The sequence below is a fragment of the Amyelois transitella genome, chromosome 4 (assembly GCF_032362555.1).
Source record: "Amyelois transitella isolate CPQ chromosome 4, ilAmyTran1.1, whole genome shotgun sequence".
Lineage (NCBI taxonomy): Eukaryota > Metazoa > Arthropoda > Insecta > Lepidoptera > Pyralidae > Amyelois > Amyelois transitella.
The window spans coordinates 10,842,781-10,865,305 of record NC_083507.1 but is presented as its reverse complement, the minus strand read 5'-3'; the positions used below and the strand labels follow the sequence as shown (position 1 = coordinate 10,865,305).

The window sequence follows — 22,525 nt, the reverse complement described above, 5'->3', positions numbered from 1 at the left end:
TATATTTCTTGGACTTGAAAGCCCTAGTCCTAGCCGAAACAAATTATGTGTCAATGTCACACATGAAACTGACTGTCACTCAAGGTTAAAAAGCGAGGCTTGATTTTAAAATCCGCCATTTTAAATTTGTCCCGCACAGTGATATGTGCGTTTGGTCTTGGTAAGTTCATATTTCGCGAAATAATCGTTAATTATTACAATAATCCTAGAGTTTTATTACTTTACAGTCGAAAAAGTGTAATTTTAGTGGTGTTATAGTGCTTGTAAATACATATTTAAAGAATATTGTTAGTACTAATGTTGATGGTGTTAATTTGACATTATTTCACTTTACAGTCCTTAAATTTCTTCGAAGTCCCTTTCTCACGTCAAGATGGTTAGGGAGGACAAGGCTACCTGGAAGTCAAACTACTTCACCAAGATAATCGTAAGTTATTCACTTTTTACTTACGACACGTTGATCATAACCTATTTCAAGACTGCCATGTTTCAATGTCTGTTCTAATACCATGGGGCGTAATATTAGCTCCCTGGCTTTCAGACCAAAGCAACTCTTCAAATTTATCCTAGTGCGATCTTCAGTGCTATTAAGGTTACACTGGCATTTTGTAGAAACAAACTTTGTTTTTTTTTTGTTTACTGTCGTAAACATATTGTTACCCTTATAGGGTAACCAGAGCCAGCCTCAAAAAGTCTAAAAGACAATTTTTAGATGTATGGTTTAATAATTATTAATTTTAGACATTAATTAGCTATATAACTTTTAATCATTATGTTATCTAATAGATTGCATGATTAAAAGTTCATTCTTGCAGATAATTGTATTACATATTACCAGTCTGCGTTTTATCCCCAATACCTAAGTGGCAATGCAATTTTAATGACTAATTCATCTGTATTACATACCTACTTCATTTGAATGACCCAAATGTAAGATATGAGGTAATAAAAAGATTGTATAATATTATTTAGATCACCACTTACAGTCACATTATACACTAACATACTTATTGTACATATTAGTAAAAATAATACTCTCAATTACAGCAACTCCTAGACGAGTACCCAAAATGTTTCATTGTGGGTGCGGACAATGTGGGCTCCCAGCAGATGCAGCAGATCCGCATCTCCCTCCGCGGCAGCAGCATCGTGCTGATGGGCAAGAACACCATGATGCGTAAAGCCATCAAGGACCACTTGGAGACCAACCCAGCTCTGGAGAAGCTGCTCCCTCACATCAAGGGAAATGTTGGCTTCGTTTTCACCCGTGGAGACCTTGTGGAAGTAAGTAGGGTTTTTGCCTTATTTTTTTTCTAAGAAATCACAGTTAAACCTACTACTTGAGAATAAATTAATACTACTGGAAGGAGAAGTGGAATACTCTGTGAAAACTTTGCTATTGCACCTAGTATTTATGCAGCAGTAGCGGTATTACGTGACTGTTAAGAAATTGAGATATCATGTTCAACTTATAAAATTAAAAATTAAACAGTCCTTTCAAAACTGCATTTTGTAAGGGTATGCACAATTTCTTACTAGATCAAAATGCTTCTAGGTCCGTGACAAGCTGCTTGAGAACAAGGTGCGTGCCCCGGCGCGTCCCGGAGCCATTGCCCCACTGGCTGTGGTGATCCCCGCTCACAACACTGGTCTCGGACCCGAGAAGACTTCTTTCTTCCAGGCTCTTTCCATCCCCACCAAGATTTCCAAGGGTAAGGATTATCTTATGTTATGTTATATATCTAACTCTTTATTGTATAAGTCTCAAGGTTACATTTATCAATTTACAAGTTGTAGCAGAAGAGATGATTTGGCTTTACTGCTACCAGAGTAGATCAATTGATTATTTCTCACCTTCAGTTCTCCTTTTTTCGCCTTTAGTTTATATATATTCCTGAACTTTCAACTTCCTATAGTTATTTTACTGATCAAGTTCTTGCAATACATTATAAAAAAATGTGATTTAGCAATGAATTTTGCAAATCTGTTTCAGTGTCTGTTCTAATACCATGGGGCGTAACATTAGCCCACTGGCTTCGCTTTCAGACTAAAATAACTCTTCAAATTTATCCTAGTGTGGTCACAAAATCATTTGGGTTGCACTGGCATTTTGAAGATACAAAATTGCCACTAAATAGAATTCTAAATTTAATTTCTGCATGATCATGGGTGTTCAGTGCTCAGTTAATTCTGAAACTCCTTATTAGCTTGGTTCTAATGATCTGTTATAGCAAAAAATAAGGGATTTTTTTAAATTCGAATCATCTTTTTTAGTGATTTGCACCTTACTATGACGGTACCAACATAAGATGTTAAATATCTGATTGAGCAAGTTTTTTCTCAATGAAGCATTCAAACAAGAGTTTTCTCAATAAATATTGTTGCTTTAAGCCAAAGATAAACAAAGCAATGGTGTAATTCACACTTATTAACTGTAAGTGTAAGTTTGAAACTGTATTATGAATGGAAAATATGACAAAAAGTCCTTATGTTCAGGTTCCATTGAAATCATCAACGATGTGCCCATCCTGAAGCCGGGAGACAAGGTCGGAGCCTCCGAAGCCACTCTCCTCAACATGTTGAACATCTCTCCCTTCTCGTACGGTCTGGTTGTCAAACAGGTATGTAGTTAATTATTAACCGAACTTTTGCAATGGGTATTTCTGGAAATAAAAGTAACCTATGTAACTACCAAAGGCCTAGTCTACCTCTTTGCCAAAAATCAAAATTAGGTCCAGTGCTTTAGTTTTACTCTTTACAAATAACAATACAAATCCACCCTTAATAAAATTTGTATGGATGGATAAGAAAAAAAGATCACAGACATATTTGAAAGAAATTAAACTAATAATTTAATACAATTAGGTACTTCTCAGGAGCCCAAAGTGTTGAGTACAGTGTGCATTTACTACATGCACTCTGATAATTTACCTTTGGAAAATTATTTGCATTTTGTGATCTTTATTCGTTTTCACTATGTTTGGTGAATAATTGATTTCCAGTGCAACATTGAATTTATTTTGGATAACTATATAAAAAATACTAACAGTATATAGAGGAACTTTTATCAATAACTAAATAAAAGATAAACTGAACTGATTCTCAATATTTATGACCGTTTGGACTCCTTCTCAAGATTCCTAATTGAATGGTATTCCTTATTGAACTAGACAAATTTCAGCAAAATCTATGTTTTATTAGGCTAAATGGTTATTTAAAAAAAAAAATCAACAAATTCATTTACTTTCCTTGTCAGTATGAACACAGACCAACTTAAAAATGGGCCAATTTAACAAATAAACCACTTCCAGGTGTACGACTCTGGCACCATCTTCGCGCCGGCCATCCTGGACATCAAGCCGGAAGACCTCCGCGCCAAGTTCATGGAGGGTGTGGCCAACGTGGCCGCAGTCTCGCTGAAGATCGGGTACCCCACCCTGGCGTCCGCGCCGCATTCCATCGCCAACGGATTCAAGAACTTGCTCGCCATCGCAGCAGTTACAGAGGTTGAGTTCAAGGAAGCGGAGACTATTAAGGAGTACATCAAGGTATGTTTTTGTTAATCGGTATTTGTTTTCACCATCGGCTGTACCACTTTGCCTCTGGTGTAAGTCCCACTTCTGTCACTCTTCTGGAGAGAAGCTTAGGGTCCGTCTGTGACCACAACCCGAAAGACCTGTTTCACCAATTTTGAAGAATTTCACACAATTTCATGTCTGTTCTAATACCATTGGGCGTAACATTAGCCCACTGGCTTCGCTTTCAGACAAAATTAAACTCTTCAAATTTATCCTAGTGTGATCAAACGTCATTTGAGTTGCACTGGCATTTTGAAGATACAAATTTTATTGGATACAAAGTGATATCCTTCACAATGGATGAACACCCACTGTCATACTAACTTTAGATTGAATTTCTTCATTTTTTCTACATTACTGTAGTGTAAAACCATTGTACAATGCGTTATTCATTTTCTTTTGTTATATTACAGGACCCAAGCAAATTCGCGGCTGTGGTTGCAGCAGCTGCGCCGGCCGCCGCTGCGCCTGCGGCTGAGAAGAAAGAAGAGAAGAAGGAGGAGAAAGAGGAGCCCGAGAGCGATGACGATATGGGCTTCGGGCTCTTTGACTAAGTCCACCGCATCAGAACTGGATAAATCCGGTTATTCGGATCTGTCCATCTACGAAAAACTAGATTATTCTTGTTTACACGTGATTGAACAGGTCCGGAAAGCCTGGATGGTTCTAGCCTTTGTTGTCGGCATCACAATGTTGAGGCCCTCAGCGCCGCCGGGTTGGACGCCCGCATGGCGGCCGATGTGTCTTACATTTGTGTACTTGTCAATAAATGTTCAAAAATATTCTCTTTTTCATTTCTATAAATTTATTATTCCCTCTAAGTAGAGCGAACACCGAAGTCGTCTCGGTTGTGCAGCGAATATTTTTCGGGCGCTTAGCATTGAAGATACGCGAATGGACGTTACGTTTTTTAAAAAATGGCCTGTGTTCATGCATTTTTTCGCGGTAAAATGGTTAGGTACGAGTCTTCGCTTGTAATCAGTCAATTGGCATAACCCTAGACATTCCTGGATTCAAGCTCGAGAACATTCTATATGTTAAAGGGATACCTTGTGTCCAACTATCAAATAAATATATTTTACTTTAGACCTACAGAAGCCAAAAATGTCATTTTTGGAATTTCGTCCGTACGCGCATCACGCTAAAATAATTGAACTTTTTACGGCTAACGATGTTGAGGGCAATAGCTAGTACATAATTAATATTCTCCGATTTAAAAGGACGAAAGAAAAAGAAACATTGACATTCAAAGTTTTATTTCATGTTAAGTTTCAGAAATATCACATCAATATTCACTACTGTTTACATTTAGATAACACTGAAAGTTGCACATTTAAATCCGATTGGTAACAACAATGCTGACGATGACTTATAAAATATCTAGAGCTTTCAAACTGGCGTCCAGTAGAAGTGTTTTTACATCACTTTCATCTCAAATACATATATGTATGTGCTCTCGTACGGAAACAAGGGAACATTTTAATGAGTTTCGCTAATTAGTAATTACGATTGATTTTTGAATTGTAATAGATAATTTAAACCTTCGCTAATAAACCTTATATCTAACACTAGGTACAATATAAATAAATAGGTACATACCTACTTCTTGTCATGCGCTACTTACAGTCCTTTTAGCCCCTGAGTCTGTGACGTAACACAGAAAACCTTTATACAAATATTGGTCCTAACAACCAAACTCATTTCACAGCCCGCCATTCCATTTACATCTATAAAACAAATGCTCTCCAAAATAGATTATTTATTTTCTAAAATATTTTTTTTTTTTTCACTTTTTCAAACACCAAGAGTTGAAATTATTATGTAGGTATAGAGATCAGTATAAGATTATATCATTATATTCTTAGACTAGATTTGAAGAAATCCATGATATCCTACCATGCTAATATTACTTCTGTATTTCCCACAAAAGAATATAGAAATATGAATCCAATCAGTTGAACTCTTGGACAGGTAATAATAAAATGGTTTGAGCAAAGTTAATAGTAGTTAAATACAACAATTATAATATAGTAGGCAACTAAAAATTAACAATTCCTGTAAAAATATAGACATTTTAATTATGTGGGTTAAAAGTTGGACATAGTAAACCTATGTGAAATATAATCACTCTTTGTTTAATGGAAAAACATTCCATTTTGCCCCAGCAAGCCGCCGGTGGGGCAGAACACTTGAAATTCGCAATGGGGTTGGCGGCTCATAGGGGTTAAGTGGAATACTTAAGCTTAATTAAATAATCACCTAGAACAGCACCTAGTAACAATAAACATCTAATGGCACATTATAGGTACCATTTTTATATAATTTTATTTATGAATCTAAACATTTGGCCAATAAACTTTATTTTTAATATAAGGAGAATTGGGATAGATTTGATTTGATTCTACAGACAATTTTAGATATGGATTTATTAAAATGAGCATGGTGTAAATCTATACTTAATTTCTAAATAGTAAATATCAATAATAAATAGGCTTCTTCTACACCCTGTAAATTTAGTACGTAGATAGAAAACAGACTAAAAGAGAATAAAGTGTATATTAAACATTACATGTCTGTATATGTAGTGGTAAGTAAAAATATGTTTCAACAATTAACTAGATCAAATGCAATAGGCAGTAAACAAAATAATGAGATCCATAACAAAAATTCTAAAGAAACATTAGATCAATTCAACGATTGACTTCTTCATCTTCTTTAACAATCAACTTATATGCACCCTCTTCATCCATACAGCGCAAAACTTTCACAGTCTGCCCTTTAATAATTTCCAGTTTCGGATTAACCAAAAATACAATGCCATCTATGAAACTGTTCCTCCTATTGGTGGATATTTCAGTCAAATTCTCCATGATTTCCAGCTGGTACCAGCACAAGATAGCATTAATGGGCCCATTAGCTGTTAATGGTATGGTGAAAATATTTGTGCCTGATTCATCATTGAAAGAACCCAAGACAGTCGGCTCCGATACAGGTGTGTACTCCAGGTGTGAGAAATCAATACAGAAGTTCTGAGTCACCTGATATTTATTCACGTGCTGGGCAATTTTATAGTTGTGAACATTTTCATCATAAACCCTGTTGTTGATGTCCAGCCAGTGGCTGTTGACCAGCTGCCCCACCAACTTGGTGTCGGCCGGCATGAAGAGACCTCCTTGCATCAAGTTGTTCTGCCTTAGCTGCTGGGCCATGTGCCTGTGACGCAAGTCCACATCCCCCCACAAATCCAAGATATTAGTAAATATGGCATGATACTTCTCATCTCTGAACACCTCGGGACCCCATTCTTCTCCTACCAAAATAGTAACCTTAGACAGGGGCACTTTATTAATCAAGAAGATATTCTCAAAGAATGAACTATCCACTTCAGTTTTGGCACAGCATATCAGAGATTGAGCTCCTCGCTTCAACATGAGAAGACCAAAAAGTGGAAAAGGGCAGAGATCCACAATATTGGTCAGGGTTATATCAGCAATTTGCCCAAGGTAAACACAGTTCATGGCAATACTTCCAGTTATCAGTTTCACCAATTCAATATCATTCAGGAACCTTAGTGTTTCAGCAGAGATCCTCATGATTTCCTTCTTAGTGTTGGGGAGCATTTTCAATTTACCCCCATTTACATGGAAATCAAAAGTGGTTACCTGGTCCTTCTTCACAGGAGTCGGTATATTATCAAAGAAAACAGCTTGCTGCCAAGCATTGGCTCTGTTCTTGGCATTGGGATTGGTGGTGATAGTGATAATGTCGGTCAAATAAAGGTGGAACCAACCAATGAGGGTGTTGATCTCTCCATCCTCTTTAGCTTTGAATTTGACCCGGTATGGGTCCTTTCCATTCAGAATGTCCATGATATCCTCATGATCATTGAAATCTACTTGCAGTAATGATTTCGGATCAGCCATGTACTTTATGTCTTTGATTTGATGAATATCTTCACAATCATAAGTCTCTTCAAAGGGTATGATGTGGACATGCTCATTGGGAATGTTCAGAAGGACTTTGCTGGAGTGGCACAGCTGGTACTTGCGGTTGAGGTGGTCACATTTAGCTGGGGCAACAAAGAATTCAGCTTTCCCAGGAACAATCCTGGCATTATCTATCATCAAGTTATCCCATGCATGGGCCAGAGCTTGCAATACATGCTCTCCAAATAGTCCTGCGTCAAACATCTCTGTCACCAGCAGGGTGCCTTTTCCTCCCAAGTCATTGGGGGTCAAGGCTGTAGACATCTTATTGATGATGGCAATCTCAGATCGTTTATTATGCATGATGACAGACTCAGCTATACTGGTCATAACATTTGACCCATCACATGCAGTGACAGACTTGGGAGAGCACTCACACACATACAAAGAGAGCAACCCTGACCCCGTGCCTACATCAAGGACATTATCTCTGAATGGGACAGCTTTAGCCTTGATTGCTTTACGGTAAGCTTCATTCCTGACCTTATCATTAAGCATTCGGAAGTGCCAACGCTCCATGAGCAAATTCTTAACAGAGTTGAGATTTTTTTCAGCATTTACATAAGTGTAATTAATACGTAATGCTTTCTGAAAATGACACCATGCTTCGGTGTAGAAGGCGAATTTGTAAAGGTACTTGCCGATATCGTTTAGAAGGTGGATATTGTCCGGAAAAGCATCGATGGCGCGCGTGAAATAGCAGAAGATCTCTTCCATCTTGTTGGCTGTGGCCAGCACTTCATTCAGCCGGATGAAATTGGCGCGAAACTCCACCTCGAACAAGGGCTTTAGTGCCCTGTTCTTATCGAAAGCGAGCATGTACGTATCAAAGGCTTTGCTGTAGCAGCCATTTGTAGATAAATATCGAGCGTACTTGATGTATTCTTTCGCAATATCCTCCATTTTCACTGCACTTTGGTAGGTTTTTAATTACGCAGCATTGACAAAATCGATAAATTCAACTGTTGCACTTTGTCGGCACGACTCAGTAACGCCGACGCGGAAGCGAGGCAATGGAGTGGCAATTGAAAATCAATAACCGACTATCATTGATTGATTACTCCCGCTCCAGTGCCCTTGCACCAACTTTATCTCTGTGCATGTGCACTACAATTACCTACCTAGATGAATTTGAAAAATCTTTCTAATTTTTGCGAGAAAACAAACAACATGCACAAGACTCCAAAAGCGAAGTGAATGAATGAAATGAACTAATGGTTGGCCATTTACGTCATATTTGACACATGACATTGACATTCATCTTATTATGGACGATCAGTTCATGTATGCGTTCCAAAAATTTATAACCCCCTTCAAAAAAAAAGGTTCTCAGTTTGACCTACATGTATTGTTTGTCCGCAATTATCTCGCGTCTCGCAAATCGATTTTGATGCTAAAGTGTTCGTTACACTTAGGAGAAGGTTTTAGAAATTTAGCCGACTGCGAAAATGGAGGACATCGATTGGTAGCGGTTCTCTTTAAACAAAACAAAAGTTATGTAAACTTTTTATATTACTTATATTTTTTTTTCCGTGGCGAGTTATTTAAGCACTATAGAATAGAACCGCTACATATCTATTTCGTGGGCGAAGATGTCGTAAAATAAATTGTTTGGGCAAAATATAATACATAATTATAAAAACTTTAAGATATCTTGTAAATATTTACTACACACGAAATGAGTTAAAATTTTAGATGGAATGTTAGTTAACATGCCTACGTGGGCAGCTTTCTTGCACAGCGGGAATGCTGCCTGCACTATGGGTACCCTACCATACATACATAGATACATAAAATCACGCCTCTTTCCCGGAGGGGTAGGCAGAGACTACCTCTTTCCACATGCCACGATCTCTACCAAGGGGTTCAAATTTAAATAAAAACATTAGTGTGTAGTTTTAAGTATTTGGCTTTATTTTAAATATAGTAGAATTATAAAATTGTAATTTTGTCTTTCATAATATGTAAACTTATACAGTTTTTTATACATACACACATATGGTCACGTCTATATCCCTTGCGGGGTAGACAGAGCCAACAGTCTTGAAAAGACTGAATGGCCACGTTCAGCTATTTGGCTTAATGATAGAATTGAGATTCAAATTGTGACAGGTTGCTAGCCCATCACCTAAAAAAATCCCAAGTTTGTAAGCCTATCCCTTAGTCGCCTTTTACGACATCCATGGGAAAGAGATGGAGTGGTCCTATTCTTTTTTGTATTGGTGCCGGGAACCACACGGCACTTTTTAATACAATAATGTATTTATATGTATATGATTCATTGCCAAACAAAAATTTCATTAAAATATTATTTGTCAGGTCCAAGGTGTTCTGAAATATGGACCACAGCTCTTTAAAATGACAACCTCTGAAGCACTGTGGTCCACGGTCCACACATTAATTTACAGTTAACTTCAGTTTTAAGAGTATTTTTATAATAACTAACTTTTGGATATAATCTGTGGTCAAGACCTAGTTGACCATATTTATTACATCCTGAAGTCCATACACTATTGTCCTCTAGGATAATAGCTGTATGTCTGGATCCACAAGCTATATCCTTTACATTTGCATTAACTATTTCTCTATTACTATCATAAATATCTACTAATGTTGGTAAACCAAAACTATTTGGTAAACTGGCATCTGTTTCCTCTTCATCTTTGCTTCTAGTCCCTAATTGGCCCATATCATTCCACCCCCACACATACAAATCCCCGAATTCACTTAAAGCTGCCGAATGCCAACCACCAGCACAAATTTTGACTATTTTTATCCCAGCCAAAGCTTCCACTTCTGTAGGGGTTTCTAAATTATCCAAATCACCATGGCCCAACTGTAGTCTCCTAAAATAGAAATTGCAGTAGAGCATGAGAACAAATTAAAATAAAACAAGCAAAATATTTGGCGAATAAACAATTGGTTATTACATTGTTTGGTTCCTGGCAATTTAGAATAAGATCACTATTTTTTTTGTATAGATGACATATAATGCAATTAAGGGATATACTAATAATAAGCTTGGAATTCTTCTTCTAGACGATGGGCTAGCAACCTGTCACTATTTGAATCGCTATTCTGTCATTTAGCCAAAGAGCCATGTAAACACAAAAAAAAAACACATTAGACATATTTCATTTTAATAATATATCCTTTCAATCTTTTTCAGACTGTGGCTCTGTCTACCCCACAAGGAAAATAATTTAGCAATGTGTGATACCTACTAACCTCCCGTTGCCCCAAGTATAAACTCTTCCAACATCAGTCAGGAGCATACAGTGTTCATAACCACAAGATATATCACATACTGATCCAGTGCAATGTTTTGTATTCACCAAGCTGGGAAGCAATCCAGCATAAACAATACCATCATCTGTGTGGCAGAGGAAACTGTCATTTGTAGCCCTTATTTTTCCAAAGCTATAATCTTCTTTCCTCCTTTTTGGACTGTTGTCAACAGGTGCCTCATTAAAAGTTATTTCCTTAACACAGTCACTTTCATCCATTATCCACAACTTTCCAATATTTCTTTGGACAAAGAACAGGTAATAATCATTCCCTGTAATTAAAACCTTTTCGTGTGTTGAACATTCCGGAGGTAAAATTATTCTTCTGAATTCCACTTTTTTCCCTCCCCATATTCCTGATATATAAAACGAATCTTTAGTTCTGTAAATATTATAAGACCAAAGGATTGCCACGATTTCTATCTCTGTATAGTCTTTCCCGATGCTTGAATTTTCTGCTGGTGTATATAGAGGAACATCACAAAATCCAGATATAATATTAGCATCTGTATGCCATTGGTTAAAAATATTATTGCCTGCTATTGTGCACATAATGATTTCTCAGTTTCAGAACAAGCTTGAAAAGTTTTCACTATGGATAAGGACATTAAGAGAATTACCACCACAAACAAACAAATTCGTCTCTGCTGTTATTTGTGGGATGGGATATATTCATAAAATAACGACATAAATAAGATTTATTGGTACAACATACCTATGTTGTTTTGCATTTCTTTTGTTTATATTTTCTGTGTCAGCTGATAATGCTAATTCTTCATTGGCTATAACGATTCAGCGCTAAACTGACAAATCGTGACAATGACAAATAGTTGCGAAGATGAAAAATTGACAAACAGCCGGTAACACTGGTCTTGCTTGGCTTGTTCAAATTCAAATTTTTTATGCATTGTTATGGGACATTTCAATATCACTTAATAATTGTCATATCTTTTACCATTGGTTGACGTCAAAATTACTTAAAACTAAATTTTCTTCCGCTTCCAAAACTTCAGTGCCGAAGAGGCGGTAACAAACTGCACTGCAGCATTTTCTTCAGGAGTTTTCCAGTATATACTTATACGTATTTTACTTTATGATCTTGACTTGTATTGGCTGCTGGCTGAGGCTACACTTTTTTTTTCGACACGATGAAGAGAGAGCCCCTTTATAATCGACTGATTTATTCGTCTATCGAGAAAATCGTCAACCACTGCCTATAACCAAACTATGAATGAATGATCTAAACCCTTCAATTTTTACAAACGTTTAGTTTTATTTTTTGATTTGATGAAAATTTAATTCTATTTTCTGCACAATACATATGTACATGAGGTAGGTATTTCAGAAAAACAATATTTCTTAAGATTATGATTAAAATTTGGTACGGAATCATTCCAAATATGATTTTTGTGAATTAATTGATTTTGTGAATACAATGAACTTTATAGAGTAGAGGTGTAGAGGGCGAATGGACGAAACAAAACGCACTTTATCATTTTGATTGCGGCTTGTGAAGATGGAGTTAGCCGGTTTTCGAGGTAAATTTTATTTAATTTGTGGTATATTTTAAATTTTTTTTTGAAGTGATAACTCGATGTGTTTTCTGTGGCATCAAATTAATAAATTCTTTATTGATTTATCTATACAGTGTGTTTCACAGATGTGATGAGAAAGTGAAGTTCGGAGAAGAAATCAATATGGCTCTCAAATTGGGAAAATGCAGGCTTTGCCTGAAGCTGGGCGACTTCTATTCAATCTTCACAGTGGACAATGCATTACAACTGGCGGAGATGGTAATGGAATGCACAACAGTCAAGGTAAGGTTTATTTTCACTGGACATACATTTCTTATGAATTGTGAAGAAATTCGACACTTTATACAGCTTTGATTGAGCAATTTAAAGTGGATTTGATTACTAAAGTTTCCCTAAATGTCGGACACAATGTGCTTTAACTGCCTAAAAAGAGTTATCTCTTTTTCTTATGAAAAGGCATACAAATAAAAGATATTTTCTCAATTAATACCATCCTATGATATTTTCAATGTGTGATCAAATATATCAATATGATTTAAACATCAGAATCATTATGGGTTTATATATAGGGTTTTGATTGTCATATTTCAATTTGTTACTCATTTTGTTAACAATAACCACCTTATGATCCATTCTAGTTCATCCATCAATGTTCATAATATGATTTTGTGTCATTCAGGTTTGTGAATAGCACTGATAATAGCAATTATCCTGTAATACCTAAAGAGTGCTTGACACTTAACCTAAATTAACAAATTGATAATCAGAAATTCCTTAAGTCTCCCAAATTAAAGGTCGGCCACAAGTGCTGGCGATCCCAAAAACTTGAAATCTCACAAGTGGCTATCAAATACATCAAATGTTCTTGAGTAGATTATCAATATACCCTTATACATATTTATATTATAGAGGGGTCCATTTTGTACATAGTAAATATAAAAACAAATTTGAGAGATTTTACAAAATCCAAAAAAGTGACATTTTGTCTTTCTGTCTCAATAATTAAGCAACACTCAAAACCTACCAGCTGGATTTCGGTGACGTTGGCCATTTTACTTCAGTGTCCTCGGCTAATGCAAATCCATCATTTTTTGCTTTACTCCAGAGTCTAACAACTGAATCTTTGAGAATCTGGTAAGAATTACCATTCTTTCACTTTTGGCCTGTTACAGAAAGATAAAAGAGAACAAAAAGAGGACTTCCTTTTTGAATATGATTTTATTTTTCACAATGGATTTATAATAAAAATTTATTTATGTTTAAATTTTAAGAATATGGGTCCATTTGCATCATTTTGTACTTTGAATGGAAGTGGATTTATATCTTAGGAGCTTTCAACCATGGGGTCGAGCTTACAACCATGGGTTCTGTCACCTGCTTGAACCCATGTCCTTTCCTATAATTTACATTTTTTAGAATTTTTAAGGAACAAAATTTCATTATGATCAGTCCATTAAGAGGTTTTGAACAAACAAAATTAGTTGCTATGCCCCTGCGAGATTTGACCTTTGACGTCTATGTTGCTCGAGTTTGAAACAGTTTTCTGATGGTCGTTTAGGGTTTAACAGCATAATTTTTCATTCTTGGGCGTTCAGCCATAAGTTTTTTTCATTTTCGAACTATTCTATATTATATATCATTATAACTATACTAACGCACTCTGCACACGCATTTATTCATTAATTGCATATTAATTAGTATTAGTTGCTACTTAATTAGTATTAGTACTAGTTTTGTTATCGACTACGAGGAAGGATAAACCTTAAGTTTAAGTTTCATTGTGTCTTAGTACTTTCTCTCCCATCTCTGCGTGTTCCCGATTGCACCTTCCACAGAAGTGTTTCGGGGCCCGCGGCCAGTTATCTTAGTACTTTCTCCCTTTCTTATTGAAGGCGCTCCATCGTGACCTGTTGTCACCTCCTTGAATTCTCGATGAGCCTAACGGGAACGGAAACTTCAACTTCAAACTCATGATGATAAACACAATTTCCTTGTCGTTTTTGCGATTAATCATGGTTTACTTTGTTTCAGGTGTATGAAGGTGATGGATTGCCAGACAAGATCTGCTCGGAGTGTGTTCAGAAGCTGAGCAGTGCTTACATCTTCAAACAGCAGTGCGAGAGAGCTGATCAAGAGCTCAGAAGGAACTATGTACCACCACCTGGTAAGTTTAATCATGAGTAAGTTAAAAATGAGTAATGAGTGGATCCTTTGTTTGCTACTGCCATTATATTAAAATTATTGTCTCTTAAGGTTCTCCTGTACCTATACTAAAATTTTCATATAACATGCTTTGGATTTAGTCCAAGTTTTGGTAATTGTTTTGCAGTGCAGAAATCAAATTATGGTTACAAATAAGAGATATAATTTTAGGTTTCAGCATTACCCCACCACCACCTCCCAACAGACAGAGCAGTGACTCTGCTTTCTCGACACACACGGACACCTCCAACCAACTATCTAAACCGTCGTCATCCACCGACATCCAGACCCCAAATAACAGGAGTCGAAAGAGAAGCCGCAGCCGCAGCGTCGACGCCGCCTCCGTGGGTTCCCGCTCACTCGACCCACCAGGCAGCTCCAAACGCGTTCAGGAACTCAAGAATTCACACAAAAAGAGACCTAGAGTCGAGTCACCTAACACGTCCTACGCCGATTCTGATTACGAATATGACAATTCGCAATTCTCAATGGAAACCGACTCCGACGAGCCACTCCTCAAGGAGGAAGGACATTTCAAATGCAACAAATGCGACAAGGTGTTTACGAAACGGCGAAGTCGGGCAAGCCACATGCGAGTTCACACGAGAGAGGCGCTAGGACAGAACGCCCTCGTCGATATACCAAGAGATGACGACTTCGGGGAGGACGCGATGGACGCCGAGGACAAATTGAGCTGCGAGAAGTGTGACAAAACATTCAAGCTGAAAATTATGTTGAAGAGGCACATGGGCACGTGCAGCGGGAAACTGCCGCCGCCCCAAGTTTCTCCGCAGAAGGAGCTGCTCATATCTCTACAGCCGATCGACCAGGTTCCCGGCGTCGGGAAACTCGACTGCGACATCTGCACGGCCAAGTTTAAGACGCTGGACAACCTGCGGAAGCACATGCGAGTGATTCACGCCGCCGTGCCGAAAGTGGATACTATAATACTGCCGAAGGAGCCCGTGGCAATCCCGTGCATGTACTGCGGGCAGATCTTCGACGACTTCAACGTGCACACGGAACATTTCAACAAGTGTCCGGAGAAGAGGCCGGTGACTAGTTATGACTGTCCGATGTGTGATAAATCTATATCGCGGGTGCAGAATTACTTGAGCCACTTGCGGGCGGTGCACTTCGAGCTGCGGCAGGTGCAGAGTCCGGGCCGCTTCCAGTGCCGCGTGTGCGCGCGCCGGCTGGCCTCGCAGGACCTGCTGGTGGCGCACCTGGCGGGGCACGTCAACGACGTCGGCGCGCCGGACTGTGATGATGACTCCAGGTAATATTATTTCTCTGGTTATAATTCCGGTTTGGACCTGCATAAAAGTGCTCGGGATATAGCAATAACTATGACCCTGGGATTGTATATATAAGTTCCTTTGCATGCTTTTTTATTAACCTACCTCCCTTTGATTAACCAACAATCTTGTTTACCTTTGTCATTTTCAATATGAAATTTAATGTCAATATTTGGCACAGCGAGCGCTGAGATTTTTTTTATAGCAAACTTTCTTTTTGTCCTGCAGGGCCAGCCCAGCTGAAGAGCTGAACTCGGACACCAGCTACACCGGCTACATGCCGCATGGACCCAACAAATGTCCTTACTGCATAAAATCTTTCTCTTACAAGAAATCTCTCGAGACTCACATCATGAAAATCCATTCCAACTCTTCTGAACCTGTGGAAATCAAAATCGAAGCACCAGACAAAAATGCTTCAACCAGCTTACTGACAGAGAAATACGCAGCGAGCGATTCAGAGTCTAGTCAAGAAGAAGCCGAGGATCTGACTTGTGATATTTGCGAGAAGATGTTCTCGTACAAACGTCTCCTTGTCCAGCACAAGCGCACAAAACACAACATGAGCTCCGGCCACAAGCGAGCGAAGATAAATCTCAAAGACTGCTCTGTGCGTTGTCTCATTTGCGACATCGAGATGAAAGTCAGTGCCGTTAACGAGCACAATCAGAAGCACATCACTGCTAATATTAAACCGAGGAATTTGTACACTTGTGCCCAGTGCGGGGAGAAGTTCAAGGCGTGCAGTGGATTAGCGAATCATATCAAGTTGATTCACCGGCTGAAACAAGTGCCCAAGCCGAAGGTGCCGAAGTTGCAGGGCGGCTCGGAGCTGGCGGATTTTTGTGAGGTCGTTGTGACGAAGACGGAGCCCCTGGAAGACATCCAGAGTCACAACGGCTTGGAGGTAGGCTAATTTATTTAATTAATGAGTGTAGGAAATGATGATTCTGACAATTATTTTACATAGCATTACAAGTTTTAAGTATTAATTGCTGGTGGACTTGTTAACTAGTACTTGTACCGCCTTTTACAGTCATCCAGAGTTTGTTAGTAACTTGATACTAACGTAAGACCATTCAATAGTAAAAACTCATCGCGGATCGCAGTTTAATTCTCCGAAATAAATTTAAACTGCAGAAGTTATGAAAATGCGACACAGTTTCATAACTTCTGCAGATGTCATCGTTATCCTATGTTACTTAAATTGTACTTGTTTTTGTTTCCAAATAAAATATTTTTCATTTTTTTTTTTCATAAATTTAAAAACAGTTACTGCCACATGCTTACCATATAAATTGGATACCTTAACTTTAAAAAAAGTTAATCTTTTTCTTTATAGCAAACATTATAATCGTGTTTCGTTTCGCAGGTTCCGTCGACGGCGGCGCCGCACGTGAACCTGAGCGGCCTGACGTGCCCCATCTGCAGCAAGACCCTGGGCACGCTCATCTCGCTCAAGAGGCACGTCAACTGGCACGCCAACGTCGGGAACAACATCGAGAGCAAGGTCGAGTGCTTCGTGTGTAAGGAGGTGAGTGATAAACTGCCTTCACCAATAAATAAATATACATACATACATACATACATAAAATCACGCCTCTTTCCCGGAGGGGTAGGCAGAGACTACCTCTTTCCACTTGCCACGATCCCTGCACACTTCCTTTGCTTCATCCACATTCATAACTCTCTTCATGCAAGCTCGGCGGTTTCGGGTACTTTATAAATAAATATATACGGGACAAATTACACAGATTGAGTTAGCCTCGAAGTAAGTTCGAAACTTGTGTTACGAGATACTAACTCAACGATACTATATTTTATAATAAATACGTATATAGATAAACATCCAAGACCCAGGCCAATCAGAGAAAGTTCGTTTCTCATCATGCCCTGGCCGGGATTCGAACCCGGGACCTCCGGTGACACAGACAAGCGCACTACCGCTGCGCCACAGAGGCCGTCAAGTGTCGCCTATGCTTCCTTCTGAAGTTAGTCTCGTGACGTCATCACTGGGGAGGAGCCTGGGCTGCATCTTTAAACATCGAAACGTTTATCGTCTGACCTCGGCTTACGACTGAATGTGTTACCATGATACTGCATCATGGTTACACATTCAGTTGGCTGAATATGCGAGTTTCCTCATTATGTTTTCCATTCATACTAAGATCATCGGTTAGCACTCAAACTAACGTAAGTAACTAAACTAAGAAAGAGTCATTGAGATCAAGATTTGTATTTTTGACATTTTGTTTCTCAATAATAAACTTAAAAACTCCTGGACCGATTTTGACATGATTTGGCACCGAGATGAGCAACAGAAGCTTTTTCATAGATTATTCTACGGTAGTGAAGCTATTACAAATCAAGAGAATAGCTGAATAAGCACAATAATTTGGATACGTATTGTTGCAGACATTCCGCTTCAAACGCCACTACAGGCTGCACATGAGCTCGCACTACAAGGACCCGCACATCGACCCCAAGCACCTCACGTGCGCCATCTGCAACCGCAAGAGCAAGCACCTGCGCGCTGCGCTCGCGCACATGAACTTCCACAAGCAGACCCGCTTCCAGAACAAGGACTACCAGTGCTCCATTTGCAAGAGAGTCTTCCAATACAGAAAAGTCTATCTCTCACACATGGCCATACATTACAAGAGGGGCGAGAGCTCTCAGAATACTGTGGTCGGTGATATACTACCGGAGAACGCGGACAAGACCGCCTTCGATGGAAGTCACACGTGCCATCTGTGTGGTAAAGTCTGCGATTCGGAGAACTCACTCAAATGTCACGTCACCTGGCACAAATCGAAAACTTCACTATTCGGTAACAGGCACGAATGCCACATCTGCCAGCTACAGTTCACGAACAAAAGGAGATTGGATTACCACATCAGAGAACATTACGAAGACGCTAATGGCCCCTTCAAATGCAACATCTGCGGGAAAGGATACATCGACGAGGAGTACTTCAAACGTCATCTAAAAGGTCATAATTTCGACAACCAATGTCATAAAAAGCGTATAGAGAAGTTGCGGAAGGACAAGGTTAAGTGTCCTATATGCACGCGGTTCTACCCGGATTTGCTGCATTTGATTCGGCACATCAAAAGAACGCATCCAGATAGCAAGATGATTAAGACAGACCCCGACGCGCCCGCGCCGATGTATTACTCGTGCAAACTGTGCGCAAAAGTGTTCCTAGATCAACGGCGGCTTCAGAACCACGAGGAGAGGCACTTGAGGAAACCAGAGTTCTTCAAGTGCAAATTCTGCGGAAAGAAAACGATATCGCTGAAGAGTCACAGGATACACATCAAGGGACATTTGACCACCAAGTTCCTTGACAATCCGCTCAAGTGCACGCAGTGTGACGAGATGTTTATCAAGGGCTATGATCTGCACCATCACCTGCGCGACGTTCACAATATAGAGGAGACGTGGATCGCGGAGCGCAACGAGCAGGCTCTGACTGGCCCGCTAAAGGACCTACAGTGCTCTGTCTGTCTCAAAATTCTAGCTAGTAAAGGAAATTATGAACGGCACCTTGATTATCACAACTCACTGCGATGCAACTACTGCTTCGACTATTTCAGTTCGCTGAGGTTCTTAGAGGGACACTTGGCGTTCAGTTGTGACAAGAAGAAGCTTATAGGCGACACCGAGCCGCATCCGAGGAAGATCAAATGTCACGTCTGCTACAAAGCTTTCCATTTGCAAGTGAAGCTGGACTGCCACTTGCGAACACAGCATAACATCTTGGTTAATAAAGAAGCTTCGTCAGATAGAAAGGATATTGTTTGTGATTATTGTTTCAAGGTATTTGAAAACGAGTATTGTTTGAGCACTCACAAGATATACCATCGGACTATCGGGTACTTTGGCTGTATCTACTGCAATAGGAAGTTTAACACGATGACTGCATATAGAAAACACAAGAATCATCATTTCTCGCAGCTGAACGTTGACAACCCGACGAAGTGTGAACATTGTGACGAGACATTTGTCGCTTTCCGAGAGATGATTACCCACATGAGGGAGGTCCACGGGGACGATAAGGAGTGGGTGGTCTTGCCCAAAGAGTCTATCGAAGAGGAGTGTCCCATTTGTAAGAAAGTTGTGTTCAATCTGCACAGGCACTTGGACTACCACGAGGAAAATAGGTGCAAGAAATGCGGAGAGTACTTCTTCTCCCGGACAGATTTCGATAATCACTTGTGTAGTATCGAGAGTGACGACGAGACCGCTGAACGATGCGACGGCAGTCTCGAGTCTAAATACCAAGAGTGCACCTTCTGCTTCAAACCGATTACAAGAATTAGTTCAGAGCTGAAGCATCTCAAGATCCACAGAGGGTCCGGTTCGATCTCGTGCCGTTTCTGTCCGCACAAGTTCAAAACGATGGACGCGTTCAACATTCACGCGTTCTCGCATAGAAGTAGAAAATACAACAAGAAGCCGATAAAGTGTCGGAAGTGCAACGAGCACTTCGTGAAATACGGCCCGTTCATGAAGCACATGAAGACTGTACATAAATCTACACAAAAAATGCACTACAGAGCTATTGTGAAGGCGGAGCCCTGTGTTGTTTGCGGCGATGAGTTCCCCAATCTTCACAACCACTATCGTGCACATCTACAGAACCAATGTCAGAGTTGCAAGAAGTATTTCACATCCTCTAAGTTATTCTCGCGCCATCAATGCGACGTCGAAGACGCCGACCCTTCGAAAGTGTTCACGTGCGAAGCGAACCTCCTAGTCCTGATAAACACGTACGTGCCCAAAGATGAGAAAGATGACGAAAAATATTACGGCCACGACGACGGCCAGGAAGACCAGGACGATGAAGCTGAAAAGGCGGAGAATGACAGTGGTTATATTAATTTGAGTGATATTAAGACTACGGTGGAAAGTCAGGACGAAGAGAGTCAGGAGGCGCCGGTGGCGGAGCCCGACCCTGACGAGCGGAGCCTCCACCTGATGGCGCAGTCTCCGATCATATCGGATGTGCTCTCGCTGTATCAGAACCAGCAGGCTCAAGACGAGGACGTGGTGCACCTCACCGATGACGACTCGATGGATATCGATATCAGTATTCCCGTTATAACTATCGATTGAATGTGTGACTCGACTGGCTCAAATCCGATTGATTGTACAGATTTAGAGGGAATCGCGCAGATTTATATCATATAGCTATACAACTAAGTGACAAACATTTTCTTCTGGTAATGATCTCACCAGTCTGAGTTAGACATTCTCGATTTTTGAAATGGATTCAATAATTTTTATGAGTATATGACTATTAACTGGAGATGCAGATTTTCGTCTCTGCTTGGTGGCTGGCAATGTCTGTCTAAACTATGTAGAAATTCAGTATGAAAATGTTCTTCTTAAAAAAGATTTATGTATATATTAAATTTAAGATATACATACATTATCTGACAATAGTCGTCGCAAAAGGACCCTCACGTTGCAGGTTATCGTGGCAAAAGGCAGCGAAAGCGAATAATTAAGTAACAAACACCATTTATAAATCATGATAGTGAAGATTATAATAGAAATAAATATTAGCATTTTCAAAATTTTATTTCTCGTATGAGATTATAAAGTATGTGTGCTGTTAAGCATTTAAAATGAAGAGACTAGAATATGTACGTGTCGGAACAATGTAGAAATGTACCTAAAAGGTGTAGGAATTTTTGCAGTATTTGTAATTTTGTACAGAAATTTAATTCAAATGTTTTTAGTATAAAATAGTCTTTTCAGTAATACCTATATTTTACTAATCGGAAATATTCAATTTGAAGTGTATTTAGTGATTGAATGAAGGCCACAATTTTATTACAAAATAAATATTCAATCCTCTTTCAATATTTACGAGTAATTGCACGAATATTTATTTATTCAACTTGTCATGAATATTTTAACATGAATATTTTAACGTGTGGCTCCCGGCACCAATACAAAAAAGAATAGGACCACTCCATCTCTTTCCCATGGATGTCGTAAAAGGCGACTAAGGGATAGGCTTACAAACTTGGGATTATTTTTTAGGCGATGGGCTAGCAACCTGTCACTAGTGAATCTCAATTCTATCGTTAAGCCAAATAGCTGAACGTGGCCATTCTGTCTTTTCAAGACTGTTGGCTCTGTCTACCCCGCAAGGGATATAGACGTGACCGTATGTATGTATGTATTTTAACATAGAACGAATCACTGTCAGTTTTGTTCATGGAAACACTCAGAATAACAAACTACTCTATTCTAACAAAAACTTTTCTTATACTATTCATAAACTATTATTTATTTAGTTTATGACGCGCGAGTTAATCTCAATTTTGCATCGTGGGCTCCTCTATTACCAGAAAACAAAACGTACTTACGTGGGGTATGTGGCTAATATAACTTGTAAATGTTTATTTGTTAGCAGTATATCGCGGTGATATACCTATAGTCCTATTTTTTTTTCTCTTTCACAAAAATAATTTAATAAACTATACAAGTTGTATGAGGATGTACATATTAGATTCTGATTTTACCAGCTAATAGGCTGCCATGTGTATATATTATAATTGCCATTCAAATGTATAGAGTAAGTGTAGATTCAATGTATCCTGATATAAACATGAATCAAGG

At 39.0% G+C, this 22,525-nt stretch overlaps 4 protein-coding genes across 5 annotated transcripts; 2 read left to right on the top strand and 2 right to left on the bottom strand.

The window, feature by feature from the left end:
- The first annotated feature begins 13 nt into the window (after positions 1–13).
- On the top strand, positions 14–4,360 carry LOC106138632 (large ribosomal subunit protein uL10). The gene is made up of 7 exons (XM_013339841.2): positions 14–160; positions 337–427; positions 1,048–1,284; positions 1,556–1,712; positions 2,497–2,621; positions 3,312–3,548; positions 3,992–4,360. The coding sequence occupies exons 2-7, from the start codon at positions 374–376 to the stop codon at positions 4,130–4,132; spliced, it is 951 nt and encodes a 316-aa protein (XP_013195295.1). The 5' UTR covers positions 14–160; positions 337–373; the 3' UTR covers positions 4,133–4,360.
- Positions 4,361–4,828: 468 nt separating this feature from the next.
- LOC106138633 (protein arginine N-methyltransferase 9-like) lies at positions 4,829–9,229 on the bottom strand. The gene has a single exon (XM_013339842.2). It carries the CDS (start codon positions 8,465–8,467, stop codon positions 6,269–6,271), a length of 2,199 nt encoding a protein of 732 aa, XP_013195296.1. The 5' UTR covers positions 8,468–9,229; the 3' UTR covers positions 4,829–6,268.
- A 226-nt stretch (positions 9,230–9,455) lies between these two features.
- On the bottom strand, positions 9,456–11,637 carry LOC106138624 (serine/threonine-protein kinase Nek9). Its single transcript, XM_060954419.1, has 2 exons — positions 10,793–11,637; positions 9,456–10,410 (listed from the first exon to the last, which is right to left on the bottom strand). Exons 1-2 carry the CDS (start codon positions 11,401–11,403, stop codon positions 9,918–9,920), a joined length of 1,104 nt encoding a protein of 367 aa, XP_060810402.1. The 5' UTR covers positions 11,404–11,637; the 3' UTR covers positions 9,456–9,917.
- Positions 11,638–12,295: 658 nt separating this feature from the next.
- LOC106138629 (zinc finger protein 91) lies at positions 12,296–21,813 on the top strand. Of its 2 annotated transcripts, none has more exons than XM_060954693.1 (7): positions 12,296–12,389; positions 12,512–12,668; positions 14,418–14,550; positions 14,760–15,867; positions 16,115–16,793; positions 17,259–17,420; positions 18,302–21,813. In XM_060954693.1, the coding sequence occupies exons 2-7, from the start codon at positions 12,549–12,551 to the stop codon at positions 21,005–21,007; spliced, it is 4,908 nt and encodes a 1,635-aa protein (XP_060810676.1). In that variant the 5' UTR covers positions 12,296–12,389; positions 12,512–12,548; the 3' UTR covers positions 21,008–21,813. The 2 variants fall into 2 exon arrangements, with proteins under 2 accessions (XP_060810676.1, XP_060810677.1); XM_060954694.1 differs by having other exon boundaries at positions 12,500–12,668.
- The last annotated feature ends 712 nt before the right edge of the window (positions 21,814–22,525 follow it).

Bases quoted from the DNA above. Each gene is read 5' to 3' on its own strand.
- LOC106138629 (XM_060954693.1), top strand. From the start codon at position 12,549: ATGGCTCTCAAATTGGGAAAATGCAGGCTTTGCCTGAAGCTGGGCGAC. The intron at 16,794-17,258 runs GTAGGCTAATTT...TTCGTTTCGCAG, and splicing joins AGAGTCACAACGGCTTGGAG to GTTCCGTCGACGGCGGCGCC. The intron at 17,421-18,301 runs GTGAGTGATAAA...GTATTGTTGCAG, and splicing joins AGTGCTTCGTGTGTAAGGAG to ACATTCCGCTTCAAACGCCA.
- LOC106138633 (XM_013339842.2), bottom strand. From the start codon at position 8,467: ATGGAGGATATTGCGAAAGAATACATCAAGTACGCTCGATATTTATCT.
- LOC106138632 (XM_013339841.2), top strand. From the start codon at position 374: ATGGTTAGGGAGGACAAGGCTACCTGGAAGTCAAACTACTTCACCAAG. The intron at 1,713-2,496 runs GTAAGGATTATC...CCTTATGTTCAG, and splicing joins CCCCACCAAGATTTCCAAGG to GTTCCATTGAAATCATCAAC. The intron at 3,549-3,991 runs GTATGTTTTTGT...GTTATATTACAG, and splicing joins CTATTAAGGAGTACATCAAG to GACCCAAGCAAATTCGCGGC.
- LOC106138624 (XM_060954419.1), bottom strand. From the start codon at position 11,403: ATGTGCACAATAGCAGGCAATAATATTTTTAACCAATGGCATACAGAT. The intron at 10,411-10,792 runs GTTAGTAGGTAT...TTTCTATTTTAG, and splicing joins TATACTTGGGGCAACGGGAG to GAGACTACAGTTGGGCCATG.